Below are 26530 nucleotides of genomic sequence, written 5' to 3' on the forward strand. Positions count from 1 at the left end.
AAGTACGTTTGTATTATTATATGGTATTGCCTGATTAAGAGCTCGACTCACTGTTAAGCGATATTCTGACCCTTTTATTTAAAAATTTTTTTTCTTGATGAAACTTCCTAAAAGCCTGACTCGTTATTTTCATTACAAGCCTGCATAGCCGTATTTTTTTTAATTAATATCTGGATTAGTTATGAGAACATTGAAGAAACTATTATTTTTGCGTTCGTTTTCCACGGTTTCATAATCGCCGCTAAGTTACCGATGCTAGCTTGACGCACATAAATTTGAGTTTGTGCAAAAAAAAAAAAATCAAACAGCAGGCTGGAGCCACTCTAAACAAATCAAATTTCTACCTTCAACCACATGTTGAGTTGTGTTAATTTGGATTGAGTATTGCAAGTTTATTTAACAATAATATATTTAAAAAAAGCCGCTGTGAGTAAACCAATATCATGCTTGGTCAAATATTTAAACTATATATGATGTCCTTCATTATATATTAGGAACAAAACATGGATCAACTTATAACATCTATGCTTAAAGAACGTAAAAGTCGTGTTCTTGGATTGCGTTTACTTATATGTTACCTTAAGAAAAGCTACATTAAGCTAGGAGGAAACGAACATATTTGGGTGTCATTAATATTTCAATCATGTAATTTGTCAGAGTTACGTATGTATGGTGATCTTATATTCTCAGCAATGGGTAAGTTTAATTTTTGTAGCCTATCCTTTAAGTATAAGTAAGTATAAAATTTGTTGCCACCACAGTCGTATCTAAAGAGCATATGGAAGTAATTTGTGGGGAGAGGCAGTTTTTACAAATCCCATGTCACTGTCTGTCCCACTAGCATTGGGCCAGTGCCTTTGGCTCGGCTTCATCGACAATCCACTGAATATAATTTTTAGTTTAATTCATTAATACAATAGGCTATGAGACGGCTAAAAATTTAAAATTCTTCAAATTGGCTTTAGTTCGTAGGTATGCTGTTGATAAAGAAGGTATAATTCCTTTTGGGACACTGAAAGAGTTTGCTATCGATCTACCAAATATGAAAGATGTTAAAGGAGTAGTCCTGTAGTCATGGAGAAAGTGGTGGATAGAAAGGTACACGAAATGTTTTATTTTCGCATCTGCGTTAATATAGTTGTACAAACATACTTAAGTAAGTTTAATTTTTGTAGCCTATCCTTTAAGTAATAAGTATAAAATTTGTTGCCACCACAGTCGTATCTAAAGAGCATATGGAAGTAATTTGTGGGGAGAGGCAGTTTTTACAAATCCCATGTCACTGTCTGTCCCACTAGCATTGGGCCAGTGCCTTTGGCTCGGCTTCATCGACAATCCACTGAATATAATTTTTAGTTTAATTCATTAATACAATAGGCTATGAGACGGCTAAAAATTTAAAATTCTTCAAATTGGCTTTAGTTCGTAGGTATGCTGTTGATAAAGAAGGTATAATTCCTTTTGGGACACTGAAAGAGTTTGCTATCGATCTACCAAATATGAAAGATGTTAAAGGAGTAGTCCTGTAGTCATGGAGAAAGTGGTGGATAGAAAGGTACACGAAATGTTTTATTTTCGCATCTGCGTTAATATAGTTGTACAAACATACTTAAGGCGGTATTCTGGTCATCAATCAATCAATCAATTTTATTTGCACTTAAACAAAGTCAAAAGGTCAACCATCTTGTTTATGTTTTGATGAGCTACAGCTGTTAAGATCAACTAAAATTAGCTAAATGTTCTCTGGAAACCGGAGTTTCACTTACTTCCAAAATCCCAACGGTTATTCAAAGTCCGTCAAATTTTAACGGCGGACTAACTAAAAAGTTTTTGGAAATGCAAAACCTTATGGACCATCCCTTTCGGATGGTGGAAAGTGGATAGGTCTCTGTGGAAATACGCTAGAAAGAGCCGATTTTGTGACGTCCGAGCCAATAGAGTCGTTTCCTAATCTTTAAACGCGTTTTTGAAAAGGTCGAACAAATTAGGTACAAATTTATTGTGTTCAAGTCGACGCCATTTTGTCTTTTTTTTAAGTGTTCAATTTGATATCGGCATCTTTATCAATAAACAATTTGTTTGATTTTTTTTTTTCAAATCCCTACAAGGGTTGCTTATGTTTTTTACCCTTGCAGAGGGTATTATAATTTCAGTCAGAACGCAACGCAGTGAAGGAGTCATTTCCGACCCTATAAAATATACATATATATTCTTGATCAGCATCACTAGGAGAGTCGATCTAGCCATGTCCGTCTGTCCGTCCGTTTCTACGCAAACTAGTCTCTCAGTTTTAAAGCTATCTGCATGAAACTTTACCAAAAGTTGTCTTTCTATTGCAGATAGTATATATGTAAGTCGGAACGAGCCGGATCGGACGACTATAGCATATAACTCCCATAGGAGCAATCGGAAAAATAAATAAAAAAAATTATAACTGTTGTTTTTTAATTTTTGTTTTAGTTCTTCGACACATAGTAATGGGTATTATTTCAGAATTACGGTTCAAATTTCATAAAAATCGGACGCCTATATCATATAGATCCCATAGGAACGTCCGGAAAAAAAATATTAAAAAAATATAATTTTGCTGTTTTTAATTTTTTTTGTTTTAGTTCTTCGACATATATAAATGGTTAAATATTTCTAAATTACGGTTTAAATTTCATTAAAATCAGACGACTATATCATATAGCTTCAATGGAAGCAATAAAACTATATAAAAATATATTTTTGAAATGTAACTATTCTATTTTGTAATGTTTTTTTTAATTCTTTTTGACTTATTAATTTGACAGTTCAGAATTACGATTTTAATTGTATTAAAATCGTAAATCATAATTTTAATGTTTTCAAGAATATTTAGCTTTTGCAATAGCTGCAAGGGTATATGAACTTCAACTTGCCGAAGTTTGCTTCCTTTCTTGGTTTTATCTATTTTTGACATTGTAATAATTAGTTAGTTCAGAATACGCTTTAAACTTTATTGAAATCGTAAAAATTTACCGTATAGCTGCCTAAGAAACGATAATAATTGATCTGAATATCATCATAGCTTTAATGTTTTTAAACATATACGCAAATATTTCTAATAAATATTATATAAAACTTATTCCTTGAGTCTTATTTTTTGGATTGAAAATTAAACTCGAACTCGATTTTGTTGAATATTTAACCGATTGTCGAAAAAGGGGAATAGAAATAGGTTAAGTGGACTAATGACAAAATTTTTAGATTTTTTATACCCTTGCAGAGGGTATTATAATTTCAGTTAGAAGTTTGCAACGCAGTGAAGGAGACGTTTCCGACCCTATAAAGTATATATATTCTTGATCAGCATCACTAGTAGAGTCGATCTAGCCGTGTCCGTCTGTCCGTCCGTCTATCCGTCCGTTTTTATGCAAACTAGTCTCTCAGTTTTAAAGCTATCTGCATGAAACTTTCCCAAAAGTTGTCTTTCTATTGCAGGTTGTATATAAGTCGGAACGAACCGGATCGGACGACTATAGCATATAGCTCCCATAGGAACAATCGGAAAAATAAATGAAAAAAAATTATAACTTTGCTGTTTTTTAATTTTTTGTTTAGTTCTTCGACATATAGTAATGGTAAAATATTTTCGATTTACGGTTTAAATTTCATCAAAAACGGACGACTATAGCATATAGCTCTCATAGGAACAATCGGAAAAATAAAAGAAAAAATATTATAACTTTGCTGTTTTTTAATTTTTTGTTTAGTTCTTCGAGATATAGTAATGGTTTAATATTTCAGAATTACGGTTTAAATTTCATCAAAATCGGACGACTATAGCATATAGCTCCCGTAGGAACAATCGGAAAAATAAATGAAAAAAAATTAAAACTTTGCTGTTTTTTAATTTTTTGTTTAGTTCTTGGAGATATAGTAATGGTTTAACATTTCAGAATTACGGTTTAAATTTCATCAAAATCGGACGACTATAGCATATAGCTCCCATAGGAACAATCGGAAAAATAAATGAAAAAAAATTATAACTTTTCTGTTTTTTAATTTTTTGTTTAGTTCTTCGCCATATAGCAATGTTTAATTATTTCAGAATTATGGTATAAATTTTATCAAAATCGGACGTCTATAGCATATAGCTTCCATAGAAATAATAAAAATATATAAAATAACTATCTAATAATTGAGCTGCAAATCATCATAGTTTCAATGTTTTTCAGCACATACTCAAGTAAATCATAATTTAAATGTTTTCAAAAGTATTTAATTAATGCAATAGCTGCAAGGGTATATGAACTTCGGCTTGCCGAAGTTTTCTTTCCTTCTTGTTTTAAATTGGTACAAAAATAAAAAAAAGCATACAAATTATTACAAAAATAAGTTTTTACAAAGAGTCAGTGGAATGATTTTATAACATAACTGTAGGGACCAATTTGAGAGCAATTTTTTTTATTTTTGTACAAATTGGAAAAAATCAGGGATTAAAACCAAATCAAATATCGGTTACACTCACAGTTTCAACCAATATGTCTATTTCGATTTCGGTTTTAGCAAATATCTTTTGATTCGGCTACAGTTACGGTACAAAATATCGGTAACCAGTATTGTACTGGAGTAAATAAAACAACATTTTTTATTTCAAACATAAGTTATAATATGTTTATAAAAACAGACATATGTAGTAGCTAACCGCACATAATTTTATAAGCACTGCTTATCACAAATTAATATGTATGTATGTATTAATATAATATTTTATTTTAAAATTTTTTTTTTTTTTTTTGGTTAGTGTCGGTTCCAAGAGAAGTGTGTAAAATTTTTAGAAACTTGAAAATTATTTTCATGTTCATTATTTTCTTATTTTTGGAAAACTACATTATTATTACCGGCACTTGCACTTCTTTTTAAATATCTTGGGTCCAAATTTTTTTTCACATGTATTGGTGCTGTATGTATGGTTATTGTGTGTTGAACTTTAAAACAATACTTATCTACATATGCAATGAAGATCAAAATCAACAAGAAATAAGGTCAAATAAAGTAAAATAAGTTCTAAACTTATACATATACATACAAAAATACATAGTACAGACATGCATAATAAACGGATTTTCAAACATATGTTTCTCTTGCGTGATATACCAGAATTCTTAAAAGTCATACGACTTTTATTAAAACAAAAAGGAAGCAAGAAGTTCATATACCCTTGCAGCTATTAAATATTCTTTACTTTTCCGATTGTTCCTATGGGAAAAAAATTTAAGAACAGCAAAGTTATAATTTTTTTTCATTTATTTTTCCGATTGTTCCTATGGGAGCTATATGCTATAGTCGTCCGATCCGGCTCGATCCGACTTATATAGAACCTGGAATAGAAAGACAACTTTTGGGAAAGTTTCATGCAGATAGCTTTAAAACTGACTAGTTTGCGTAGAAACGGACGGACAGACGGACATGGCTAGATCGACTCGCCTAGTGATGCTGATCAAGAATATATATATTTTATAGAAAGACAACTTTTGGGAAAGTTTCATGCAGATAGCTTTAAAACTGAGAGACTAGTTTGCATAAAAACGGACGGATAGACGGACGGACAGACGGACATGGCTAGATCGACTCGCCTAGTGATGCTGATCAAGAATATATATATTTTATAGGGTCGGAAATGTCTCCTTCACTGCGTTGCAAACTTCTGACTGTATTTATACCCTCTGCAAGGGTATTTGTTTCAGTTAGACAAAAACAAGTTATTGCGGTTTGGGTTTTGGGTTTGGTTACGGCTTTTATTCGGATTATTCCGGTTAAAACTAACGGTTAGAAAACCGGTTACCCAGAAAAAAATTCTTAGTCCACCAACAGACTAGATTTAACGTAATTCCATTCCGGTTTTTCGACAATCGGTTATACAAATTAATTATAAGTCCTGTTTAAGGATTTATTTTATGACGCACTGTACTGTACGAATGCGAAGACTTTGTAATTGCGAGGTTTGACCGTCACGGTTTATTTCCAAAATTCAACTAACTGCTAAGTACATTAATTCTTATAACGAAAGCTAGCCCTATGCCCTAGAAAAGCTGACCCGGCTGCCCATGCATGGTGTTGGGTAGCCACCGATGCTTCGGAGTGCATTGCCCGCTGATTGCGCTGACCGAAGCTTGGGATTTTGGCAACGTCGTTGTGCAACATCCGTAGGTGTCGCTGGCCTTGCATTATTTTATTCGGTTATGCATGATCAGCTTGGGAACATCCGTGTTGCTGTGAAACCGTGTTAACTCCTCCCTTACTTAGATGAATGACGTCCTCGGACTTCTTGAAGCTGTCAATGATAACTTGAAGGTCACGCTGACGTTGATCTCGCTGGCATCTCTGATAGAGCTTGTAATTAGTAAAGCAAATGACCAAGAAGGCGATCTCGGCCACTCCACATATTATAGGCAGTGTTTCCAGTCCCTTTTTTATTTCGCCAATGAAACGTAGGTTTTTCATATTTAATTTTTGTAAGTATGGTAAGCTCAGTATTTCTTGATGGCCCGTAATGTTAAGGACTGTTGATGCAGCTGGGGCTGGTGATTTCTTAACGTAGATCTACAAGTTCTGGTATACGGTGTTATTTATTTTAACCTCGTCGTCAAATGTAATGAGGAACGTTCCGGTTACCAGTTGACCATTGATCGTAGCTGTTCCGTCATTGAGAATGATTATGCCATCATCGATGATTGTTAGGTGTTCAAGGTGGCTGGTGCGAGTCGAGCAGTGTGCGTTGCCTCCTGAGTGAAGTTGCTGTGCGCAGTTTGTGTAGGGCATTTCACTGCATAATGTTGTTGTAAGGGTGGTGCTGCAGTTTCCAATCGGCATAATTTTGTTACCGCAGTCAGCTATAGTATTGTTTTCAGCAAAATTAAGAATAGTGCCGTTGTTTTCAACGGGGTGCAAGATTATCTTCTTACAAGCTACATACGGCTTAGGATATTTTAATATAAAGTGTAAAAAATTATTATTTAATAAAACTTTAATTTGAGCAACTTCCATTAGATCAGTAACAGTAGCATTTGTAGAATGTTCATTGATTAAGTAAGTAGTATCGGCTACGATTTTTAACGCGGTGCCTAATAATTTTATTGCTTCTGGCGTGTCTATGGTGAACATTAACTGTATCTATGAGAGTTCTAATGTGTCTTAGATCCGAGTCTAATATATGCCTCATATGTGACCGAGGGAAATGTTCTTCCATTTCTTCCGTGTCCTTTACTGTCCCCGAATACATTGTTAAATTGGTCGAATGTTTTAGGTACTGGAAGTCTTTCCAAATGGTCAAAAAAGATTAGAAGAAAAATAAACTTTATTATAATTAGGTCAAGTTGTCCTTATGGACCAACCTCCCTTTTATTAAGACTGTGGTCCCCAAGTCTGCTTCTATGGTTTCCTCGGTGTACAATTTGGAAAGTTTGTTTCCAAACCTCTTATTTGATTTACGAGAACTTTGTCTCCTACTTGAAAATTTCCTGTCTTGTCTAGTTTTATTTAATCTTTGTAGTATGGATGTTCAATGCATTTGAGACTTTATCTCTAATTTATGCGTTAAGCTTTATGGTTGATGAATGAACTATGTCGATGGGTCGTTTATTTGTTACAGAGTGAATTGTTCTATTGTATTCTATAGTCGCGAGGAGTATTAATTCAACCGTGTCCTCAATACCTCTTTCGATTTTTAGACACCGTGCTATTTCTGTTAGTGTACTGTGGAATCTTTCCACTTGTCCATTCGATGTACTGTGAAGCGGCGGTGCATTAACGATTTGCACGTTAAACCGGTTGCTTAAAAGAGACCTAATTGTTTCGGATTTTATAGAGGGCTCATTATCGCAATATATTGTTTTCGGTCGCCGGAAGAAATTGATAAGTTGTAAAATCGCGGTTTGCACGTCTGCAATGGTTATGGAAGCGATTGTTTGGACAATTGAAAATTTTGAAAATTTGTCTACGCGAGCTAAAAAGTATTTTTTGTCTTTTGAAAATATGTCAATGTGTAGGATTTCACCTGTGTACGAGGGAATGGGTGTTTCTCTGAGAATCTGTTTCTGAGGGTGTCTATCGTATTTGGCCTTCTGGCATATTTTACAATTTGCGACCACCTCATTTGCCATATGAGTCATTTTGGGAAAAAAATAGTCTTGCAAAATCTGTTTCACGTTTTCTTGAGCGGCCTTATGAGCCCTGTTATGTTCTGACACCGTAATTTCTTTTTGCTCGTTTTTGTCTAGGATGTCACTCACCATACGGTTCGTGTAACGGAATGTGGTTGTCGGCAAAGTTTCTATTAACTTATGTTGGATAAATGCCAGTACTGGTAGTTCGCATAAAATTGTATTGACTACGTCTTTTTTGACCACATCGCATACTCTCTGTATAAGTGTTTCTCTATTCAAGATATAAGAGATGTCGAGTTTTTCAACCAAACATAATGAACGTTCTAACTGAAGCAGTTCTGCTTTCTTCTATGATTATCTGGTTCCGAAAGCAGTTGACCGGTTTGTCTGTTTTTTCAATAGTGTAGGTGAGTGATAGCTCGCTATGTATCGTGGCAATATCTGACTGGGCATCCTCCTCTAGCGCGTGGATGTGCTGTCGGGACAGTGCGTCAGCGACGTAGTTCTCTTTTCCTGGCTTATAAAAAATTTAGGCGTTGTGCTCGTCAATGAAAGCTTTCCAGCGCTTAATTTTTGCGTTTGGATTGTAATTTGAATAAAATAATAGCATTACGTTTTCAGACGCGAGAACACTTAAGTTTTTCAAATGCCTGACGTTGATTTTCGTCGAAGCTAACAGGTATTTTCTTTGATTGTCCTGCACTAACCTTGCCATTCTCTCCTTTTGGGATGTCACTTATAGGTTTTGCAATAGATGCAAAGTCTTTGATAAAACACCTATAGTAACTAGCTATTGTGGTCGGTTGTTCGTATATACGGATTGCGTCTACTTTGTTAGGGCAAGTTATTATGCCTCCGCGTGAAACCACGAAACCTAAATACTCTACATTTTCTTTAAAAAAATTAGATTTCTCGCGCGAAACTCTCATGTTGGCCTCATATAATTTTTCTAAGACCCATGCTATGTGTTTTACATGCTCGTGCATATTTTCTGAAAAATTAATTACGTCGTCAACGTAGACATAGCATGATTTCCCTATTTGTTCCCTGAGCAAATAGTCGATGGCTCTCTGAAAATTGCTGGGTGCATTCTTCAATCCAAAGGGTAGTCTACAGAACTCATATTTCCCATTTCCTACTGAAAAAGCCGTTTTTTGCTCTGTCGTTTCCGGCGAGTAGTATCTGGTGAAAACGAGACTTTAAATCTAATGTGGTAAAGTATTTTGCCTTTTCTAAATTTGCCAAGATAAAAACTACGTTCGGGATAGGGTATTTGTCACCTATTGTCTTCAAATTAAGCTTTCTGAAGTCTATTACTAGGCGTTTTTTTGTGTTTCCCTGTTCATCGGTATGGAGACCGAGATGGTCGGATTATGCCGTCTCGTAATAAAGCTTGTGTTTCTGTATTTACAAAGTCGGACACGCCCATTGGGTATTGGTACAATAATGTTAGTATTGTAGTATTGTACAGCAGCTCTTCGTTTGGCTCTGCAAATACATCCGTACGGTTTCCTAACATTTCCTGAAATTTTTTCAATATTTCCTGTGGTGCCACTATATCCTTATCTTTTGTAAAATTAACATCTGCACACTTCAAAAATTTAATTTCCTCCGAACTGCTATTAGTTATTAACTTTTTTTCTCTTAGATCAAGTACGACGTCAGTTTTTTTTTAGTAGGTCCAGTCCATCAAACGTTGTTAGGTTTGGTAGCAAGAAAAATGTTATATTTGTATTAAAAAGGTGCATTATACATTTTTTGTTTATTGTGTTGTGACCATGGATTGATTTTATAGAGAACGGTTTATTTAGGAAAATAACGTTTTTTAATTCTTTCGTAGGTTTGATGTAATTCTTGGAAGCCCCTGTGTCAATTAAAAGTTTAATTTTTCTCCCTGCGATTTCCCTTTCTATGAATGGGAGCAGGGAGATATGCCTAAAAAATTTATTTCATCGTCGATGTTCTCACATTCCTCTTCGGCTACTGCCGGGTATTCATCATTTGGTAGGTCGTTTTCTACAGCCAGATGGTTTATCCTCTGGTGTTTGGTCCTGTATATCTAGCGCTTCTACTATTGGGCCTTTTAATTGTCTGTCCCTGATTATTGTTACCTTTGGGTTTAATATTTTGGTAAGTGTTTTGAATTTGCCTTGAAAACGGTCCACTTTGTTGGTTTTGGGTTGGTTGTCTAAAACGGCATAATGAGGGATCAACTTCCATTGGTTGTGTCGGATCATGTCTGGGTGGTTCTCTTGGTGGTATTCTATTAAAGTGGGGATTTTTACCATTTGGGTTAAACTTAGCGTCTGTCGTTGCACTTCTTTGTTCTGCCCTTTTGGTGTTTTTCCTCCGTGCTACGTGCAAACCTACTTGCGAACATGTATCGCTCATGATTAGCGTCTACTTCTTGGGCTAAAAAAGAACGTCGCTAAGCGATTTCCTTGTGCCCTAAATAAATACTCGTAGCGCATCTGATCAGTATTTTTCGTTCAGTGAGGCAGCCACAGTGTTGTCGTAGGTCATAATTGTTTTGTTTATTAGCAGAGTCAGTTTTTTCTCTACTTCGTCATAGTCCTATTCTATTAAACATATCGGTCGTTTGTCAACGTTTGTAAAGTCAAACCTGTTAATAATAGCTTTAAAATTTAAAGGCGTGTCGAACGACGAAAGAGCCAAATCGGCTGAGCCTTTTATTTTGTTTCGGAGAATGCATAAAGCTTGGAAGTGTTTGGAACTACCATCAAATTTTTCGAATACTTAATAGGCGGTATGCGTCACTTTCCTCCAAAAGACGTATGTCTCATTCTTTCCCTCAAAGTCCGGCAGGACGTTTCGCAGCACGCGATACCTATTATGAATTCGGCATCCTTATACGTTTCTACTTCTGGTGTGCCGATATTTACACCACCTAATCGCTTCTGAACATCTTGTAATTTTTTTTCAAAGCTCATTTCTTGCGCGGCGAGTGCGCTCGCAACTGCGCCTTCTGTAATGGATTTTAATTGTTCACTGGTCAATGCCATGCTTCAACTATTTTGTTGTGAACTTTCCGCGGTGTTCAGTTTTTCAAATCTGTCTAACAAAGAAGAAAGAATTTTGTTCCTTTCGTATTTAATTTTTTCTAAAAAAGGTTTCCGAACTTGTTTTACTTTTGACTAAGACTCTTGGAAAATCCCTTTTTTAATATTTTTAAAATATTTTGCAATTTGAAAATAGTGGGAATATCAATGAACACTCTACTTACATGGTTTTTATTTAATTATACAACTAAATGTTGTTGCCGCTTTCGGTGTCTTCCTTCTTTTAATTCAGTTTCGCTCTTGTAGTCGTTCCGGGTTGTTTTGCTGTTTTTTAATTTTTTGTTTAGTTCTTCGACATATAGTAATGGTAAAATATTTCCGATTTACGGTTTAAATTTCATCAAAATCGGACGACTATAGCATATAGCTCCCATAGGAACAATCGGAAAAATAAATGAAAAAAAATTATAACTTTGCTGTTTTTTAATTTTTTGTTTAGTTCTTCGAGATATAGTAATGGTTTAATATTTCAGAATTACGGTTTCAATTTCATCAAAATCGGACGACTATAGCATATAGCTCCCATAGGAACAATCGGAAAAATAAATGAAAAAAATTATAACTTTTCTGTTTTTTAATTTTTTGTTTAGTTCTTCGACATATAGCAATGTTTAATTATTTCAGAATTATGGTATAAATTTTATCAAAATCGGACGTCTATAGCATATAGCTCCCATAGAAATAATAAAAATATATAAAATAACTATCTAATAATTGAGCTGCAAATAATCATAGTTTCAATGTTTTTTTTTAGCACATACTCAAGTAAATCATTTTTTGGTTGATTTGTTGTCGTTTTTAACGCGCTTTTAAATATTTGTTTTATGTTTCTATTTTAACGTCGAATCGAGGGTCTTACGATCCCGTTTTTTTTTTATTTAACACGGGTCGAGGGTCTTACGACGCGTTGGGTTCCAATTAATTTTAATTCCTGTTTAAGGTTTTTTTTAAGACGCACTGTACTGTACGAATGCGAAGACTTTGTAATTGCGAGGTTTGACCGTCACGGTTTATTTCCAAAATTCAACTAACTGCTAAGTACATTAATTCTTTTAACGAAAGCTAGCCCTATGCCCTAGAAAAGCTGACCCGGCTGCCCATGCATGGTGTTGGGTAGCCACCGATGCTTCGGAGTGCATTGCCCGCTGATTGCGCTGACCGAAGCTTGGGATTTTGGCAACGTCGTTGTGCAACATCCGTAGGTGTCGCTGGCCTTGCATTATTTTATTCGGTTATGCATGATCAGCTTTGGAACTATCCGTGTTGCTGTGAAACCGTGTTATCTTACATATATTCAAAACAAATCGAATTCGAGTTTTATTTTCAATCGAAAAATACTCAAGGGATAAGTTTTATTTATTTATCAAAATATAAAACTTTCAAGTCAAGCGTTATTTGTCAAGCTGTAAATAAAACTCATAAAATAATTATTATTTGTAGAACTGAAAAAAAATAAAAAAATAACTGTTATTTTTTTAGATTTTTATAAAAAATATAATCGTTAAAAATAAATTTTTTTAGTAAAACTTAAAATTTGTACAGTTTCTTGTAAAAACCAAGTGGCCCGCAAGTTTGAAACCGCTAAATTTTGTAACGAGTTAGTGAAAATAAAAGAGAAAGTTTTTGCTATATTTCAGAATAAATCTAAAAACAATGAATCGGTTAGACAAACATTCCTTCCAAAAATCATGGACATGGGCACCTGGGACTATCAATAAACTATTTTAAATTCTCTATTACTACTGGTTTTAACTGAGGGTTTACTCATAGTAATAATCCCAGCTTATTAAAAACATAAATTAACTCAATATATTTTATTGTATTTTTCAGCACTTTTAATAGACAGAATCCAGAAAGATCCTAATTTATCAAAAGCTTTTGCGGCCTTTCATTTATTTAAAGTTTTTGAATGTTTATCTCTAAAAGAAATATTCAAAAACGAACGGTGCACTATTGCTCTTTTACATACAATTAAACGCTGTCTAAAATACTACCCAAAATCAACAAAACCTGGTACTTCATCTATTGAAGAGTTGTTAATAACACTAATAGACAGCAATAATGTTGATGTTGTTCATCAAACTGGCCAGTGTTGGCTTTTGTTACAGAATATACATGGTAACTCCAGAAATGAAAAAAATAATAATAAAATTGTATGGAAAGATTTCCAATTATCTTTACTCAACAACCTTCAATATATCATAAGCACAACAATACTTGCTTCTGAGGAAACTATTATCAGCCCTTATAAAGCAAAAAGCTTTTCGCTTTTTACTTTTAAAAACGTTAAGGATCCTTTTGAAAGGGCATCACAAACTTTTCAACGAATTTTTAATCTTATTGAATATTTTAAAATTGCATTAAGGTATGAAAAAAAACTGTATTTTATTTTCTGTCACTAAATCATAAATTTTTTTTTAGCAAACCATTTCCAATTAGAAAGTATATTTGCACTGAGCAAATATTGGGTTTTATACAGAATGGACTGAACATACGTGTTAACCAAATAAATCTTTTAAGAATTGATCGTGCATGTTTCGGACCTTTTTTAGAGGAAATGCACATTAAACTTATGGAACTTTTGGAAATTCTCATTAACGTGTAAGTTATTGCTACATATAATATTATTAAATATACGTCTATTTGTAGGCGTTACTTGATTTTATCCAAAACCATTAAATCCTGTAGTAGGCGGTGAATAAGTAAATTAAACAAAAAGGTTAAAAAAGGTAACATAAGTTATGGGGTAGCTAGAATAATGCTTAATTTTACGTTTTTCTATAACCAATCTTAATTGCCAGAGCGTATGCAAAATACCATAATTCATTCTTCAAATAGCTTTTTCGTATCTTTTGCCTTACCAGATACTTAAAAACTGTACCATTTACCTTACCTAAGTACTTATTTTCGCAAGTACCTTGCACCTTGTGTAGATCAAATACTTATTTTCGCGAATACCTTGTAGCTTACCTCAAAAAAATAATAAACTTTCCCAACTGAATTTTTATACCATTGCAGAGGCTATTATAATGTTGGTCAGAGGTTTCTAACGCAGAGAACGAGACGCTTCCGAGCCTATAAAGTATATATTTATCAGGTTCAATAGGGGAGTCGATATAGCCATGTCCGTTTGTCCGTATGTCTGTCTGTTTCAATACCGTTTGCGAGCTCAGTTTAAAAGCAAGCGATCTGAAACTTTCATAGTCGTCCTTAAACATGTGTAAGCAGATTAAGTTAAAAAAGCCCCGATTGGACGACTATATCCTATAGCTTTCATAGAAACAGTTAAGAACTGAAGATATTTCGCGCAGTGTAGAAGCTTTTGACATGTATCGTTCCAAATCGTATTTTTTTATGAATACCTTGATCATGGTAAAAGCGCGTGCCGATCGGACGTCTATATCCTATAGCTCCAATAGGAACAATAGGGTGAAATCGGTTCAAATTTGATGTTCTTCAGAATATATTGCGCAGTATTCGGAATTGTGGACTAAGAAATTGGAACGAGCAATTAGATACCTCGAATGGTAAACTTGTAGCTCGGTTCTCTTAATTTCTTAAAAAGTCTGGACATAGAGTTTTTCAGGAAAGAGAGTCCACGAGAGAACCACGAGGCTTATGAGACTCGTTTGCAGAGGGAAATGAGGGAACGAACGTATCGAAAGCTAAATAGAGTTTACCATAAAACTGTTCTACAATGTGTAAGGGATCATCGTTTGAATCCACAAAAGACCAATCGAGTTCCGATAAATACCTATTAATTTCTGCGAATTTAGCTCTTCGAATACAGCGATTTCGATATCGATTTCGGGACAAGACAGCTGATGCTTCTAAAGAAACCTCAAGTGTAGGATGGTAAGCGTCTTCAGGATTGGAGAGGGCTAATTCGAGCTACGTAAGCATTGGCGAACTCCGAGACAAAAATAAAGTCTAAAATTTTTTTCTGGAGCAGTTCAAGACTGAGTTAAGTTGTCCTAATGAAAGATCAATAAGACCGTGAACAAACTCATAGGCCGTGGTGGGAACGAGAGCAGTTGATGGCATCCATCCTCCCTGCCCATGAAAATAAGATGATCGTTATAGCCGAGGGTTGAAATTCTGAAGGTAGAGGCTAAGACCAGATCAAGGGGGAATATACGAGCATGATATAACAACTAAATAATCGTCAAGCTTAATCAAAACTGCAACAAACTCTAATATGCTGATTGGACTTGACGGCAATAAGAACACCACCGCCAAGACGCATTAAGCGGTCACATATACAGTGGCGAGCACATGTGGATAGATTTTATTTTATTATTATTTAAAAACAAGAAAGGAAGCAAACTTCGGCAAGCCGAAGGTCATATACCCTTGCAGCTATTTCAAAAACTAAATACTCTTGAAAACGTTAAAATATGATTTACTTGCGTGTATGTTTAAAAACATTAAAGCTATGATGATTTGCAGCTTAATTATTTGATAGTTCCTAGGGCAGCATACGATTGTTCCTGTGGGAGCTATATGCTATAGTCGTCCGATTTTGATGAAATTTAAACCGTAATTCTGAAATATTTAACCATTACTATACCTCGAAGAACTAAAAAAAAAATTTAAAAACACCAAAGCTATAATTTTTATACCCTTGCAGAGGGTATTATACTTTCAGTCAGAAGTTTGCAACGCAGTGCAGGAGATATCTCCGACCCTATAAAGTATATATATTCTTGATCAGTATCATTAGGCGAGTCAATCTAGCCATGTCCGTCTGTCCGTCTGTCCGTCTGTCCGCCTGTCAGTCTGTCAGTCTGTCCGTCTGTAAAAAATATATATATTTTTTAATTTTTTTTTTTAGTTCTTCGACATATAGTAATGGTTAAATAGTTCAGAATTACGTTTTAAATTTCATCAAAATCGGACGACTATATCATTTAGCTCCCATAGGAACAATCGGAAAAAATACCAAAAAAATTATAGCTTTGCTGTTTTTTATTTTTTTTTTTTTAGTTCTTCGACATATAGTAATGGTTAAATAATTTAGAGTTACGGTTTAAATTTCATCAAAATCGGACGACTATATAGCTTTGCTGTTTTTTAATTTTTTTTTTTAGTTCTTCGACATATAGTAATGGTTAAATATTTTAGAATTACGGTGTAAATTACAACAAAATCGGACGACTTTATCATACAGCTCCCATAGAAATAGTAAAAATATATAAAATAACTATCTAATAATTGAGCTGCAAATCATAGCTTCAATGTTTTTAGACATAAACGCAAGTAAATCATAATTTTAATGTTTTCAAAAACGTTTAATTCTTACAATAGCTGCAAGGGTATATGAACATCGGCTTGCGAAGTTTGCTCTCTTTCTTGTTTTTATTTATTTTTATGATTGATCCTATGGGAGCTATATGCTATAGACGTCCGATTTTGATGAAATTTAAACCGTAATTCTGAAATATTTATTAATATTTATTATTTATTTAAATATATATATTTCTAAAAAATATATATATATATATAAGAAAAAATTATAACTTTGCTGTTTTTTAATTTTGTTTCTTAGTTCTTCGACATATAGTAATGGTTAAATAGTTCAGAATTACGGTTTAAATTTCATCACAATCGTAATTCTGAAATATTTAACCATTACTATATCTCGAAAAACTAAAAAAAAAATTTTAAAAACACCAAAGCTTATAATTTTTTTTTTATTTATTTTTCCGATTGTTCCTATGGGAGCTATATGCTATAGTCGTCCGATCCGGCTCGATCCGACTTATATACAACCTGCAATAGAAAGACAACTTTTGGGAAAGTTTAATGCAGATAGCTTTAAAAATGAGAGACTAGTTTGCGTAGAAACGGACGGACAGACGGACGGACAGACGGGCTTTATTAATTGACTTACGAATAAAGCTGGCTTGGCTTACAATTCATATAGCTGCACGAGCAGCGCCGCGGCCATCGCTTATGTATGTACCTAAATATATATGTTAATGTATACGTAAGTGTATATATTGCAGGTAGTATATAAGTCGGATCGAGCCGGATCGGACGACTATAGCATATAGCTCCCATTGAAACAATCGGAAAAATAAATAAAAAAATTATAACTTTTCTGTTTTTTTAATTTTTTTTTAGTTCTTCGAGATATAGTAATGGTTAAATATTTCAGAATTACGGTTTAAATTTCATCAAAATCGGACAACTATAGCATATAGCTCCCATAGGAACAATCATAAATATAAATAAAAAAAAAATTATAATTCTGGTGTTTTTAAATTTTTCCATAAGTTCTTCGACATATAGTAATGGTTAAATATTTCAGAACTACGGTTTAAATTTCATCAATATCAGACGACTATATTATATAGCTCCCATAGAAATAATAAAATTATATAAAATAACTATCTAATAATTGAGCTGAAAATCATCATTGCTTCAATGTTTTTAGACATATACCCAAGTAAATCATAATTTTAATGTTTTTAAAAATATTTAATTCTTGCAATAGCTGCAAGCGTATATAAACTTCGGTTTGCCGAAGTATTCTTCCTTTCTTGTTCATTACAATTTTAATATTTGGTCCAAAACCCTTAGCTTTTATAACCAATTTAATGCGTTTGGGCATACTCTCGACTAAGTTCTGCAACATTTCTTTTGGAATACTATTTCATTCCGCTTGTATCCTGGCCCAAAGTACATTAAATCTTTTGGTGCACTATCATACCTTGCCAGCCGTTTTCTTAGATTAAGATCCGGACTCTGAGCTGGCCACTGCATAAGCTTAAAACTTTAATTACTTAGCCAGTTCTTCACGATTTTAGCCGTGTGCTTGGGGTCTCCATCTTGTTGAAATGTTATTTCTTCAGTGGGGTAGGCACAGTTTTCAAATAAAATTTGGAAGGCTGGTCTCCAAAATACTAAGATAGTTCAGTAAGTCAGTGGACAGCACGTAGAGCTCTTCACAGAATTGGTCTGAGAAGCAGCGGTAAAGCAGAAGAAACCAGCTCTGTCCGACAAAAATGTGGAGGCTTTTCTGAAATTCTGTAAAGATCACAAGCCCTGGACGGTAGAGGACTGGAAACGGGTAACATGGTCAGACGAGACCAAAATAAACAGTTTTCAGTCCGTTGGTAACAATGTTACTTTTCTCAGTAGTTTATTATTTCTGATGTTATGCGCAAACTATTCGTAAAAGGAGCGCCCTGTTATTGGCTAACGGTTGAATATTATCTTTGTCTGGTTTGTGGTTAATTCTATACCCTTGGCGAGGATACTATAATTTTAGTCAGAAGTTTGCAACGCAGTGAAGGAGACATTTCCGATACTTTAAAGTATAAATATTCATGATCAGCATCATCGATCTGTCTGCCTGTCCGACCGTCTGTTTCAACGCAAACTAGTCTCAGGTAATTGTAGGTGGAATATAAAACGCGGTTCGTTCCGTTTCAGACGACTAGAGCATACAGCTCCCATAGGATCAATCGGGAAAAACAATGAAAAAAATTATAACTTTGCTGTTTTGTTTCTATTATTTTTGTGTAGTTTTTCGATATTTCAATAGCTCGACTCGATCTAGCCATTTCCTCTGTCTGTCCGTCTGTATGAGATATCGGAAACTATAAAAGCAGAGACTTGGGACTTGGCATACAGATTCCAGTAGATCTTACTCAGCGCAAGCTTATCAAAACGGAGCCATGCCCCCTCCAAAGCCCACAAAACGTGAAAGTATATACTGTCACCCTGAGACATGTTAGACCATAGGTGTTGGACTCTGTGTTTCGGTCATATCTATCGGTTGGGTTAAAGGGTTTGACCCCACTCTGCCGCGCCTCGGCCGCTGCTCTCCCGGTAATCGCTGCAGTAGAGAGACAAAACGAAAGAACTGTTAGCGGGAGGTGAGGGTGCTGACCACGCTTGTAGTGTTGGCTAGGCAGTTCGACAGATGGCGCCACCTAAGCATGGGTTCTTTTGTTTGAACTTAGCATGAAGTTTGTTGGCCGAGAAACGGCCGTGGCCATAAATACTTCTAGAGGGGCTATCGCTTTGAAACTTGTACCAAAAATCTAGAAAAATGTTATAAATATATATAACAAGAATTGGCCAGATCATATCCTTATATCCTATAGCTTTCAAAGGAACAATCAGGAAAAAAATAAAAAAAAAATATATAAAAATAATATAAGCTAAATATTCCCGAGTTTCGGTTTTAATATTATTGAAATCGGACAACTATATCAAATAGCATTCATTGATACGACACAAAACCAAAAAGTGCTTTGCTTCTCCAAGAATTGCTGAAAGAAAAATGAGGTAAGGTTGCGTTTTGCGATGGCTCAAGTGCATCTGCAGGTTTCTGCAGTAGAAGTAAACATTTTTATAATCTTAAAAAAATAATAAATAACGGGGTGTCATATGGGGGCAACCGGCGGAAATTTTCGTGTATAACCTGGGAGATTTCAGTAAAAATCTGGATACTATAGATTATAGCTGCCATAGCTATGGTGTCGTTTTTGCCAACCAATCAGAATAATTTATTAAAATGGATAATCGGGTACGCTTGCACTTTTGTCAAAACTTTGCAAGCTCCTTGCAAACTTGATTGAGATATTTATCGAACTCTTCCTGATCAAGCTGATATCCCAGATGATAAGCATGTTTAATAATGAAATCTTTTAGATTAGCCGACTTTTCTTTATTCCCGTTAGTCCGTCTCTCTATCTGTTTCAATACCGTTTGCGAGCTCAGTTTAAAAGCAAGCGATCTGAAACTTTCACAGTCGTCCTTAAACATGTGTAAGCAGGTTAAGTTAAAAAAGCCCCGATTGGACGTCTACATCCTATAGCTCCCATAGAAACAATCGGATATAACTTGCAAGAATTGAAGATAGTTCGCGTATTGTAAAAGCTGTTGACATGCATAGTTCCAAATCGTATTTTTTATGAATACCTTGTTCAATATAAAAGCGGGTGCTGATCAGACGACTATATCCTATAGCTCCAATAGGAACAATATGGTGAAATCGGTTCAAATTTATTGACATGAATCATCCAAATCGAATTTTTATGCATACCTTAATCAGGGTTAGAGTGTGTGCCGATCGGACGTCTATATCCTGAAGCTCCCATAGGAACAATATGGTGAAATCGGTCCAATCTTTTCAAGTCTTATTTATTAACGCGTACCTTGACCAGGGTAAAAGCGCATGCCATTCGGACGTCTATTCTTATAGCTTCCATAGGAATATTTGTTAAATATTTGTTTTTTTTTTTATTATTACATTAAAGTTAGCAAATATCTACCAACATAAACATAGTACCCGACTCACATCAAGTGGGAGGGGGCAAGGACAGGTGAGTTAGGAGGTTTGTTACAATTAAATTAACAGAGCATTCAGAACATATCAAAAACTACATTTCAATGTATTGCGAACATAAAATGCCAAATGGATCATGTATCTCGAAATTCGTCGGAAGGTCGGAAGTGACGAGTAGACCTTACAGGGAAGGAGAATCGTATTTCACCCGGTAGGTAGCTTGAATGTACAAGTCCAGTTATTAATTTGTGAAGGAACATGACACCATGGCAGGTCCGACGATCCTTGGTGGAGGGTAGGTTCAGTAAACGCAGTGTGTATCCCAGTTTAAACCAGGTAAATCAAAAAAGGAACTGTTTCTGTACCGATTCTACAAGGTCCTGATAGTTGGTATATTGAGGAGAACAAACACACGAGCAGTACGAACGAACCAAGAAAATGTATAAGTGTTTCGTGGTATAGGGGTCCTCAAATTCCTTAAACCAACGTTTAACAAAGGCAAAAACCCCTTTTGCTATACTAACTATAATGCCAATGTGATCAGAGAAGTTTAAGTTGTCGTTGAGTAGCACTCTAAGGTCTGTTACGAAATTTATGCGTTCAAGATCATTCGACTTAATAGAATATGAAGTGAGGAGAAGCCTCTACCGATAAAGGGACATAAAGTTACATTTCGAGTTGTTTAAAAACAGCAAATTCTGGATGAACAAAGAATGCAGATTGTTCAAATCGGCTTGCAAAAGTTCATGGGGATTGGGGTTCGATAACGGTCGATACGTCGTCAGCATACATCATAACATGAGAAGAGAGAACTACTTGAGACAGACATTTATGAAAATTCCAAACATTACGGGTCCTAGGGTGCTCCCTTGCGGAACACCCGAGGTCACGTGAACAAAGTTTGAAAATGTGCTTTTAAAAGCTACTCTCTGAGTCCGGTTTGACAGGTATGTTGAAATGCACTTTGTCAACGGGATTGGGAATCCTAAGAGTATTAGTTTTTTCAATGGTTCACGAAATCGAAAGCCTTACTAAAGTCCGTAAAAATAACAACAGTTTGATAGTTGTTTTTAAAAGCGCTTCTGATAGACATTGATCGTCCGCTGGGCTGGCTTCTTCTCATTTACCTGGTAGAGCAGGTCATCCAGAATTCTCCCGATCTCGTCTATGTTTCGGAGGTTCGATTTGCTTATTTTTGCTCCTTCTGCTGTGTTGCTGTGCTTACCAGGGCTGCTTTCTTCTCTGGCCCTTTTTGGCGTGTCAGTTTCCGCGACGAACTGGCCGTTGGCGTTCGCTCAGAACACTGCTTTGTGGTGTAGCATGCTGGGGAGGTGGGGTCCTCCTGATCTAAAACGCTTTGGAAAAAAACTGTCAACTTGTGGCTTGTTGCTTTATATGCATTGTCAGCCAAGTGAACCAATGGCGGTGCATTGTGAATTTTGACTGGGGTCTCCAGAATCCATGCCCCGTCGGATTGCCGGATTTCTCTGCGCGAGTAGATTTCCACTTTTGTGGTTGCCACCTTGAGTAGTTTCGTTATTATTCGATATTCCTCTTGTTTGCATTTTTAAACCACATGCCTGGCTTGCATTTTATACCTATTGCCAGGTTTGGTTGCTGCCCGGCGTCGGGTCACACGCATTGTGGATTTTTGAGCAAGTGAATGGTGTGCACGGATTGGGTCCATCGGTGGCCATGGGTTTCCCCATTTCCGGTGGGAGTTATACCGCCCCTGCTCGGTTGCCATAGTCCCCATTTTGTGATGGGCCATCTTGGCGGTGGTTTTGGCTGATAGTCCGTTCGATGACCCTTAACACCTATTTTGATCCCCAGTGCTCACCATGACGTGGTTTTCGTTCGGAGTTCCAGGTCGTTCTGCCAAGGAGTTGCAGCGGCATGCTATGATCTCTACGGGGGTCATGAAGTGAAACCCGTGGTGACGCAGCGCCGTCCGTGCGTTTCCAATACTGGCTATCAGCTGTTTGGGCGAACAGCTGGCGTGACTGTCACATTGTTGTAGGTGCAACCAGGTTGCACGCAAAGAGACACAAAGAGAAAGTTCGCGGCAAAAGTTCTCTCACCCATGGCCCCAAGCCAAGCTCGGAGTAGGATCGAAGCCAGCGGGCATCCATGGATACCCGGAGTTGCCTATATTACTATTGGGTTCTATCTTCTTTACCATGTATGGTCCTGTATATTTAAAGTCTAGCTTATGACCAGCTTCATTTATTAATAAAACCTGGTCTCCTATTTTTAATTCAAAGTCTAAGCTATTTTTGTCGTATCTATCTTTTTGTTTTTGCTTATTAGTTTCTAGCATTATTCTGGCTCTTTTATATGCCTGTTCTAATCTAAATTTAGTTTCCTTAGCATAATCTTCTATATTATATAATAGTTCTATTCGATCTATGCTATTGAAATGTTTTGGTAAGTTTGGAGTTTTCCCAAAAACTAGTTCGTATGGACAATAATCATGTGCCATAGAGGGGGTTGTGTTAAAGCAGTATACGAAGTATTGTAGCCATACATCCCAATCTGTTTTATCAACTGAGATTTACGAGCGTATGAACTCGTTAAGTGTTCTGTGGCTTCGTTCCACTGTTCCGACAGTCTGGTGATGGTGTGCAGTAGCATTTATGTTTTTGATATTTTAATTTTTACATAAATCTTCAATTATTAAACTTTTATATTCTGTTCCCATATCCGTAATGAACGTCTTCAGAATAAAATCTTCAAATATAGCTTTTGCTATTGTTTTTGCACTTTTATTTGGAATTGGTATTGCTACAAGGTGTTTTGTTAAATTGCAGATTAAAGTAACTGCGTATTCCTTGTTCAGACTTAGGCAGTGGACCGATCGTGTCCACGATTACCCTGTCGAAAGCTGTTTATGGTGTTTCTGTAATGGTTAATGGGTTCTTCGTATTTGTGGTTATCTTCGCTTTTTGGCATTTTAGGCATTTTCGTATGTACTCTGTAATATATCGAGTCATTCCTTTCCAAAAGTAATGTCTTTTGACCTTGGCCAAGGTTTTAGAAATGACAGTATGACCTCCTTGAATTGGTTCATCATGGTATGTAGACATAATTGCTTCTTTTTTTTCAGAATTTATTAGGGTCACCGGGTTGAGTAGCGCTTCTCTCAATGATTTTAATGTTTTATTGTCCATTTTCTTGAAATAATCTATTGAAACGTATTCAAAGATATTTTCCCACGTTGTCACTTTGAGTTGGCTGATTTGATGTATACCGGCTTGCTTCTCAAGCCTTTGGAAAAACTGACATAAGTCAAGGACTCCATTGGTATATAAATCGCTAACATCATATCTTGCAGTATTTTTTTCCATTTTTAAATAGACATAGCATATTTTTTACGTGCAAGGTCACTACTTAACGTACTTCGTCATTGTTTATGTCTCCGTATACGTTGGGCTTTGAAGCTTTTTCTATAGATTGCCTAGGCAAGTCTATTTCTTTTTCTCCTGCGCAGGATTTCTGTCTACTTTGGTATCTTATAGTGACTTTATTTATACTTCCGGTTATATTTTGTAGTTCTTTGATGGTTATATTTGATAACGCATCAGCTACGTAATTGTCTTTTCCCTTTAAATATTCAACTGTGAAGTTGTATTCTTGTAATTCTAGCCTCATACGTGTCAGTTTGGAACTTGGGTTAGTCATAGAGAACAAGTATGCTATCGGTCTGTGATCTGTTTTGATAATGAAATGTTTGCCATAAATGTATGGTCGAAAATGAAATATTGCCTAGTGTATTGCAGCTAGTTCCTGCTCGGTAGTACACTTATTACTTTCTCCCATGGTAAAGGCTCTTGATGCATATGCAATGGGCAGTTGGAGTCCGTTATGGTTTTGAGTTAAAACTGCTCCACATGCTTGCTTACATGCATCAGTAATTATACAAAATTCTTTACTAAAATCGGAATATTGTAGCAAAGTAGGTTCCATAAGTTTTGTTTTTAAATATTCGAATGCGTTTTGGCATTCAGCCGTCCATTCAAAAGGAACATTCTTTTTACATAATCGTGTTATGTGCCGTGAATAATCGGCGAAATTTTTTATGAATCGTCTGTAGTAATTGCAGAATGCTACAAAACGTCTTGCGCTGTCTGAATCGTGTGGGGCTGGATAATTCAGTATGACGTCATATTTCTTGTCGTCTGGAAGTATTCCTTTTTCTGTGCACTGATGACCTAGAAAAGTCACCTCATGCATAAAGAATGAACATTTTTGTGGATGTAACTTTAGGTTGTATTTCCTACATTTCTCAAAAACGTCTGTTAAGTTTTTAAGCATATGTTTTTCGGAGCAACCTATAACTATTAAGTCATCCATATAAAGGAATGCTTGTGAAGGTTCAAGTCCAGAGAATGCAATAGTCATCATTCTCTGAAATGAATTTGGCGCTATTTTTAAGCCAAAAGGTATTCGCGTGAAGCGATACGAGCCATTGCTCGTTGAAAAGGAAGTTATATCTCTTGAGCTTTTTTCAAGTTCTATTTGGTGAAATCCTTACATTAAATCAAGACATGAAATGTATTTTGCTCGACCTAGTTGATCTAAAATATCATCAATTCTAGGGAATGGAAATTTATCGGACATTAATTTTTTATTAATCTAACGATAGTCAATTACTAATCGCCACTTTTTTTCTTCGGAACCTGGAGCTGACTTGCTTTTGAATTTCGTTCACCTGACTATGTGGGCTTCTATAGTTTTTATGTAAACGGGTTCATCATCTTTCAATCTCAGTTTTTGTTTGTGGAAATTATTTGTGATAATTGGTTCGGATTCTAATCCGAATACGTCATTATATTTTTTACATAAATTTGAGAGTTGTGATTTGAATTGTGGGCGAAAATTTTTTGACAATTGGGATAATACAGACTTTTCTCTAGTTTCTTTGTTTCCTTCGACTACATTATAGTTCAACAGTGATTCATATGCTAAATTATTCGCACTGACCACTTTATCTTCGTCTGTTGTATTCAGTAGTCTTATGAAGGCATTTTGTGTTGTAGCTATGGTATATAAATTCCGTGCTCAATTTCTTGAGATGGAATTAATACACTGTCTTCTTTAGAATTTAATTTTATTTTTCTAATGACTTGTGATCTTGCTGGCAAAATAATTGAGTTATTGCCAGAACTGTATTCTATTGGAACATAAATTGGAAATTTTAAATTGTTTGGTCTTCTTATAAGCCAATCTTCAGATGGCTGAAAGTCTAATTGGCAGTTGTATTTTTTATGAAATCAATACCTAAATTGCCATCACAAGGGACAGCTAAGTGTAAATCTGAAAATCGTGTTGAATTATGTACTTGGTAGTCTGTATTTCAATTGATGTTAAGCCTTTGGATTTAGTAATTTCTTGGCTTATTCCCCTTATATCTATTATGTTATTATCTTGTACGTTTTGAAATATATCGGAATTTTCTTTTACTATAGAGATTTCGGCACCTGTGTCTACCAAAAAGACAAGTTCTTTTCCAGTAGCCACATGGGTGAAAGAGACGAATATATTCTGGCTGAGATTAATAGTACGAACCGTTACTTTCTTTACTATTGAGTATTTAAAGGGGTTGGGAGTTTCCCGAAGTGTCATTGGCTACTCTTACATTGTTTGTATTGTTGTTATTGTAGCCTCCGCTCGAGTTGCCACGGCCCCTTGAGTTTCCTCTGTAGTTGCCGCGACCATTGTTTGGTATTGTTGTAGTAACTATAATTGTTACCGCGATCACGAAAATTACCTCTATAACTTCCGCGTCCGCGTTTTCCGCCGAACTGTGTATAGTTGTTGTAGTAGAGGACCGAGTTTGGTTGTCCAGTTGCTTCTGTGCAACTGTTTACGAATTTTGAAATGACGTCGTTCATTGTGTTGAAGTAGCCAGCTTGCATGATAAGTTTTACCTTATCAATCGTGCAGTTTTTAGTTATTGCTTTTACTGCGTGCTGTGTGGAATAACTTCTTGCTAGTTCTAGTGTTAAACCGTC

At 35.5% G+C, this 26530-nt stretch overlaps 1 protein-coding gene across 3 annotated transcripts in view; it reads left to right on the top strand.

The window, feature by feature from the left end:
- The first annotated feature begins 276 nt into the window (after positions 1–276).
- Positions 277–26530, top strand: part of LOC128263946 (uncharacterized) — a 196399-nt gene continuing 170145 nt past the window's right edge. Inside the window, exons 1-4 of one of the 3 annotated variants that reach the window (XM_052999219.1) lie at positions 277–426; positions 495–696; positions 13043–13577; positions 13634–13813. In XM_052999219.1, coding sequence (XP_052855179.1) covers positions 504–696; positions 13043–13577; positions 13634–13813 — 908 coding nt within the window. In that variant the 5' untranslated portion in view covers positions 277–426; positions 495–503. Of the gene's footprint in view, positions 427–494; positions 697–13042; positions 13578–13633; positions 13814–26530 lie in introns of those variants that run through there. The other 2 variants (XM_052999217.1, XM_052999218.1) reach the window with 2 other exon arrangements.

The sequence above is a fragment of the Drosophila gunungcola genome, unplaced genomic scaffold (genome assembly GCF_025200985.1).
Source record: "Drosophila gunungcola strain Sukarami unplaced genomic scaffold, Dgunungcola_SK_2 000029F, whole genome shotgun sequence".
NCBI lineage: Eukaryota > Metazoa > Arthropoda > Insecta > Diptera > Drosophilidae > Drosophila > Drosophila gunungcola.